Source organism: Thamnophis sirtalis, unplaced genomic scaffold, assembly GCF_051295495.1.
Source record: "Thamnophis sirtalis isolate CommonGarterSnake01/CBP01778 unplaced genomic scaffold, rThaSir2_p1.2 scaffold_2, whole genome shotgun sequence".
Lineage (NCBI taxonomy): Eukaryota > Metazoa > Chordata > Lepidosauria > Squamata > Natricidae > Thamnophis > Thamnophis sirtalis.
Window position 1 is genome coordinate 64,014,793 of NW_028261382.1, and position 7,336 is coordinate 64,022,128.

The 7,336-nt window shown below is 49.8% G+C and overlaps 1 protein-coding gene across 1 annotated transcript; it reads right to left on the bottom strand.

The window, feature by feature from the left end:
• Nucleotides 1-422: 422 nt before the first annotated feature.
• Nucleotides 423-4,008, bottom strand: FZD10 (frizzled class receptor 10). The gene is given in 3 exon segments (XM_014052818.2): nt 423-1,951; nt 1,953-2,105; nt 2,107-4,008. Coding segments are annotated over 3 exon segments (1,764 nt in total). The 5' UTR covers nt 3,433-4,008; the 3' UTR covers nt 423-1,666.
• Between the last annotated feature and the right edge of the window lie 3,328 nt (nt 4,009-7,336).

A 7,336-nucleotide genomic window follows, 5' to 3' on the forward strand; every position in this document is an offset into this window, starting at 1 on the left:
GTAGGATTTCCTGCCTAAGCAGGGGGTTGGACTAGAAGACCTCCAAAGTCCCTTCCAACTCTGTTATTCTATTCTGTTCTCCAAAGCACCTGAAGGCCGGAGAAGCAGCAATGGATGGAAACTAATGAAGGGGAGAACTAAGGAGAAACTTCCCTAATAGTGAGAACAATTAACCAATGGAACAACTTGCCTCTAGAAGTTGTGGGTGCTCCAGCCATTTTCTTCCTTCCATTAAAAAGTACCTTTGGCCACTTCACCACTGTGGCATGCCCTAAATGCCATCAAATTGGTGCCAACCTCCATTGGCATTCCCCTGGTCACCCAAAAACCCCATCCCCACCCCACTTCCCCAAAATGATAGAATGCTGATGGAAGATCCTCGTTATCAAACTAGAAGTTGTTTTATTTCTCGCTCGTCATGTTTTAATAAAATAGGGCATGAAAAATAGCTGTATATTACAAATAGAGAAAGCTAGATGTACAAGCCAGGCACACACCTCCATGTGCCCTGGTTTCCCTTTGGGGCCTGGGGGTGGGAGGGAGGGAGTGGAGGAAGATGGGAGCGTTTCCTTGATCTATTCATGGATTGAATCTATTTAACAATGGGGAGAGTCAATAAGCCCCTTTGGATTCTTTTCAGTGCCTGGCCCTCCCTCCCTCCCTCCCTCCCCTTCTCTAAACGTGTCCGATTTCCATTAAAAAGCCACAAAGTGTAACTCTGAAGGGTTCCTAGGGACTAGAACCCCTCTGTTCTTTTGTGAAAAGATTCCCTTCTGTCGCTTTTATGTCTGGCAACTTGTTTCGTATTTCAAGGCATGGATCTGGGTTGTGGGGGGAGGGAAACAAGGGGACGAAATGCAGGGGGGGGGGAAACCTGTATTGCACATTATTTTCTGTGGAAGAGACCATTTTGAGAGCCCGTCTTGAGTGATAAAAGGCAATAATAATAATATTGAGAACAGGTTCTACTTTTGCAAAGATTTTAGGGTGAATATAGACTTCTAGTTTCTCTCTGATCTGGTTGCTTCTCTAACATTTTCTTTCAAGTTTTCTCTTAAAAACACACAAAAAAACAGCTCTACAAATACAGTACTTATGTCTAAAAGGTTAGAAACCTAAAGCAAACCAAGTTCCAATATTTACAAGTCAGAACGCCCAAGTTTTTCATTTCCAGAAGGCTTGGCCAAACAATCAACAGGGGAAGGAATAAAGGAGGAAGGGAAGGAGGAAGGAGAGAAATGGAACAAGGGAGGAATGGAGGGAGGGTGGGAGGGAGGAAGGAGAAAGAGATGGGACAAGGAAGAAATGGAGGAAGGAAAGAAAGAAGTTTTAGTAAAGTTTTTCAAAGCATGTAAAAACTAGCAAAATAAGAGAGAAGAAAGAGAAAAAGAAATGAATGAGAAAGAGAGAAAAAGAAAGAGTGTGCTTATGTTTGTTTCACATTCGAGGCACTAACTTTTTATCCTGTCTCCTGACCTTGAATTTTAAGATTTCAACTCTCTTTTCTTAATTTGCTGTTTGGTAAGACAAGAGAAGTTCTAAAAGCATTAAAAAAAACCCACATCTTTAGTCCTGAATGCTATTGCTGACTGCTTGGGCATCTCTTTCAGTTGCTTTCCAAGTATTCCGATTCATAACATTATTATGGTCTTATGGTCCACTGTGGTCACACACAGGTCGGAGATTGCAAAGCTGGCTCGTACTTTGCGTGATGAACTTTGGGCAAAGGCTGGCTGGTCCTTTTGTAAAGACTCCCACTTGCCACCATGCTGGTGGACTTCCTCCGAGTCCTGTTCTTGATCCTCCGGCTACAAACCCCTTGCCAGGATTGCAGAGTTTTGGAGGTCCAAATCCAGACTCCGCTGGTGATGCCCACCACCAGCAGCATAAAGATTTTGACCATAAAGATCTCCACAGCTGGAATGGAGTCACTCATGGTGCAGTCCCAGATGCTTAGCGTGATTGTTGACTTTGCATTTTTGCTGGATGGCCAAAATCTTCCAGTAACCCATGTTCAACCGCTCGTAAAAGTAACAGGCGATGACACATGTGGCCGGGACGGTATACAAGACCGAGAAGACGCCTATCCTCACCATGAGCTTCTCCCAGCTTGTCAGTGTTCTCCCCGCCAGTTTTCATCACCCTCCTGATGTGGAAGAGGGCCACAAAGCCCGAAAGGATGAAGGACGTCCCCAGAATGAGATAGAAAGCCAGAGGGACCAGCACGAAGCCAGTCAGCGCATTGACATCCATGCTGCCGACGTAGCACAAGCCGGTCAACTCGTCCCCTGCAACCCGGCGCATGACTAAGATCATAATAGTCTTCACCGCAGGGATGGCCCAAGCCGCCAAGTGAAAGTAGCTGCTGTTGGCTTCAATGGCCTCGTGACCCCACTTCTTCCCCGCGGCCAGGAACCACGTCAAAGTCAGGATCACCCACCACAAGGAGCTGGCCATGCCAAAGTAGTAGAGGATGAGGAAAACCAAGGTGCAGCCGGTGCTCTCCAAACCTTCCTGGATGACGTAGAGTTGTCCATTGTCCGGATTGCAGGCGATGTTCTCCGCTCCGGAGAAGAGGCGGACGATGTAGCCCACGGAGTAGACGCAATAGCACATGGACAAGAAGATGATGGGCCTCTCGGGGTACTTGAAGCGCTGGGGGTCGATCAGGAAAGTCAGGACGGTGAAGGCGCTGGAGAAGAAGCAGAGGATGGACCACACCGCCATCCAGATGACCGCAAACTGCTTGTCCTCCCAGCTCCAGTAGACGTCCACCCCAGTGGTGCAAAGCGGAGCGCAAGAACCACTCTTCTCCACGTGGTGGAACTTTCCGGGGTTCTCACAGGAGAGTCGACCCAGCCCGTCCTTCTGCTGGGTCAGGTCGTGACCGGCGTTGTGGGGCCTCTGGGGCCAAAGCATGGGAGGGAGCATGCTGGATCCCCGGGGCGGTTCCTCGGAGCCATTGCTGGGGGCTTCCATGCACAAATAATTGGGGTCATTTTTGTTGGGCAGCTTGCTGCAATCCAGAGAGTCCGGCCACCTGAAGTTGAACTGTTCCATAATGGGCGAGCACTTCAGCCGGGCCTGCTCGCACATCACCCGGCAGGCTGGGATGGGCGTGGACACCTGCTCGGTGCACATGGGGGCGTAGAGCGAGCAGAGGAAGAATTTGAGGTGGCCATGGCAGCCGTACTCCACCAGCGGGGCGAACTCGTGCAGCTGGATGGCCGCATCCTGCTGGTCCTCGTGGCCCATCAAGTTGGGCATCCGCGTCATGTTGTAGCCGATGTCTTTGCACATGGGGATCTCGATGGGTTGGCACCGGCCGTCCCCGGGCCGGTCGATGTCGATGGAGCTGATGCCAAAACAGGAGCACACCAAATGCAGCACCACCCCCAGAGTCGGTCTGGAGCTTCGCGGCCAGCAGCTCATGTTGGCCAACTGGGAAGCTGCCCCACCGATCCGCGGAACTCCGAAGTCCTGCTGGTGGTGGAGGAGGGCAGGGAAGGACGGGAGAAGTGACCAACCGGGAGTGGGGGACGGTCAGATCACTGGCACCCCGGCCCCCGGCTCTCTCCGAAGCCCCTCTTCGGAAACGACTTAAGCCTCATCCAATCCGGCTTCATGGCGATCGCCGCGCTCTCGAATCCCACCGCAAAACAAAAGCTTGGGAAACTCCGCTCACTTCCAGCAAAAGCGGGACATTCCCACGCTAGTCCGGCTCCGCCGCCCGGGTTGGAGGGTCTCAAGCTCGGTGAGGCAGGGGAGAGGAAGCGGACGCGCGCCTCTCGCGGCGCTCCATGCGCGGGGTGACTTACAGCGGCTCGGCATGCCGGGGGACCGTTTAAAAAAAATCCTCCACGCCACTCTCTCGCTCGCCGACAGCCAGGGAAGCAGGGTGCGAATTTCCCCGGCTTCTTTTCTCTGTAGGGTGGCTGGAGTGGGGTATCCGCTGCCCCCGTGCTGGCCAGCTCCTTGCTTTCCCCGGACCAGCTGCGGGAACCCTTATCCGGCTGCTTCTGCGGAGCTTTCTGCTCCGAGAAATCGGGCGCTCCGCTGACTTTGCGTCTCCGCCCCCCTTCGGGTGGAGAAGGGGGGGGGGGCTCGGCCGGGCTGGGTGGGGAAAAGAGAGAGGTTGGGCAGAATAAGCGGCCAGCCGGAGGGAAGGGAGAGTCGGGGCCGCCGCCTGAGCTCGGATCGAGATGGAGCACTGGGTGGCCAAGGCGCGCGTAAAAGCGCAGCGCCCTCTCCAAAAGCGCTCGCTTTCTCCAGAGCGCGCGCTCGCCAAAAAAAGTAAGTCCAGGGTTTTGCAGCTGCTGAAGTCGGGAGGAGAGGGGAGGGGGAAAGGGGGGGGGCTTAGGAGGCGGGAGCAGCAGCAGCAGCAGACCGTGATGCGGGCCCGCGCACGCGCACAGATCCGGCCATAGCCCCCCTCCTCTTATTCCCCCTCTCACTTCCACTGGGCTCCCCTCCGCCTCCTTTGCGCGCCTCTCTCGTTTGCATGAGAAAAGAGGCGAAGCCGGCTGTCCCTTTTCGCCGGCACCTACGGGGCGCCTTGGAGCTGAAGAAAGGAAGCCCGGGGGGGGGGATACGGGAGGGGGGGTGCTGAAGAGAGAACAAAAAAAAAGAGAGAAGCCCTTGTCGGCGCGCGTTCCAAAGCTTCCCTCCTCCCTTCTTCCGCCCTCTTTAAGACTTTCTCAACTTTCTCCCCTGATCCTTGCAAATAGGGGGGCGGGGGGGGCGTTGTTGTAAGGAAGGAGTAAAAGAGGTGAGCTTACAGCCCATCTGAGTTGCGTTTATTGATTTATGTGATGGTTGTAACTTTCCCTTTTTTTCCAGAATGTGGCCTGGGGTTATCCCTAAAATGACCCGGTGAGGTTGGTTGGGCAGAGAATTTGGTCCCCATCATTCCCTCTGGATCTCCTTGATCTGCTCTGCCACACTAGCTGCCATAATCCTCATCCTCTTCAATCATCCTCATCATCATCCATCCTATCTTTGTCTCCCAGAAGCAGAAGTTCCTCCCTGCCCCTTTTTGGACCCATCCTCATTTTATTGTTAGAGGTTGCCCAACCACCTGATTGGAAATGATGGACTTTGTAACATTCTGGAGATTCTGGAATTCTTTGAACCTCCTGGTGAGCCATGTCAGCTTTTAAGATGTGTGGACTTCAATTCCCAGAGTTCCCCAGACAGCATCGGAGGTGAATTTGTTGAAGTGTGGCTGGCTGGGGAATTCTGGGAGTTGAAGTCCACCTTCTTGATACATTCAATAATTCCTAGGTTTTTTTTTTCCAATATGGAGAGCCACATTTGGTTTTGAAATGGTATGCCAGCAGAAGCTTCCTCTCCAAGCCCAACATTTTCTTTTAATTACCACTTAATTAAGATTAAAATGATATGGCATGACTCAACATCTGATAACCTCTGGTAGATGACACAGTTTATGCTAGATCTAGAGATCCTTTCAAAATTACAACTCCATGTCAACTTCTGGAAGCTAGAAGTTGTAGCAACTTCTGGAGAATCAGAACTAAGGTTTGGAGTGGTGTTCCAGTTAGGTTTGTATGGGCCTTTCCAGCTTCAGTTTGAAGAAAATGGCTCCATTCCCAGCTAACCATCATCTCTGTTGCCGCCTCTAGCACCATGAAAACAGGGCTGTAAAACTTCCACAATTTAACCAGGCTGGCTGTTACTTTTGTATATGTAAAAGAAAAGCTTTTCTTGGAAATGTCTTGATTTCCACAGAAAAAAAGAAGGGAGGGAGGGAGAAAGAAAAAGAAAGTACGAAAGAAAAAGAGAGAAAAAAGAAAGAAAAAGAAAAGAGAAAGGGAGAGGGAGAGAGAAAAAAGAGAAAGAAAGAAAAAAAAGAAAAAGGAAGAAAGAAAAGAAAAAAAGGAAAAGAAAGAGAAAGAAAGAAAGAAAGAGAAAGAGGATTTGTTTAAAAACAGCAGTGGAGGTTTTAAAGGGATTGTATTTGAATGCTTTTTATTACCTGGGTAATAAAAGTCTGGCTTAAAAACTCATAAAAATCGAGTTGGCTCAGAGGTTTTGGGGGTTTCTCTGTTTATGGAATGGAAGCTTTGATGACAAATGGAGAAGGATTCATCTCAAATCTGAGCAACCAAATGTTAGATGCCTAGGTCTTTTCTGGGAGGAGGGGATGCTAAAGAACTTAAAGTACACCCACTCCCCCACCATCCAAACAATAGGGAGATAAAGTGAAATCCTGAAGAGTGAGGCAGAGAAATATTGCATTTCTTCAATTTTTTTTTTGGGGGGGGATGCAGATCGCATTTGGAAGCGGGGGAAACAAGGAGAAGCCTGCAGTGATTTTTCTATGGAGATTCTTCAGAGTTGAAGAAGCTTCTTGGATTTTCTTCAAAGAAAAACCAGAAAGTCCAGTTGCCTCTTGAAAAAAAAGCACCTTTGGGACAACTTTACTTTCCCTCCCTTCCCATCCCTCCCCTCTTCTCCCTTCCCTTCCCTTTCCCTCTTTTCTTTCCTTCTTTCCTTTCTTTCCTTCTATCTTCCTTTCCTTCTTCTATCTTCCTTTCTTTCCTTTTCCTTCCTCTCCTTCTTCTATCTTCCTTTCTTTTCCTTTCTTTTCTTTCCTTACCTTTCCTCACCTTTCCTCTCCTTCTATTTTCCTTTCTTTTCCTTTCCTTTCAGTTCCTCCCTTCCCATCCCTCCCTTGCCTTTCCTTTCCCTTCCCTCTTTCCTTCTTTCCTTTCCCTTCCCTTCCTTCTCTCCTTTCCTTCCCTTTCCTCCCCCCTCCCCCTCCCCAAAGTGCTTTTTCAACTGGACTGTTTTTTTCTTTGAAGATGTTTCGCTTCTCATCCAAGAAGCTTCTTTAGCTGAAGAGGCTGAATGAGCCGAAGAAACTTCTTGGATGAGGTTCTGTGGCTAAGCGAGACAGCGGCTAAGTCAGTTTGGCCCCATTTCATGAACTTCCTGGCCACGGCTGTTAAATGAATCACTGCAGCCGTTAAGTTTGCAACACGGTTGTGAAGTTGAATCTGGCTTCCCGGCTGACTTTGCTTGTCGGAAGGACACAAAAGGGGGTCGCATGAGCCCAGGATGCCTGCAACCGTCATAAATACGAGTCAGTTGCCAAGCACCTGAATTTTGATCACATGACCATGGGGAAAACTGGTCATGTCACTTCCCCCCCCCCAGTCCTGTCATAACATTGAATGGTCACTAAACAAATGGTTCTTACCTCAAGGATCACCTGTATGAAAGAAATGCAGCTAAACAGATCATAGTTTTGCAGAGTGTATGAATTGGATTCCAGGTCACCACACTATGTTGACACTCTAGAAAGAGTGCAGAG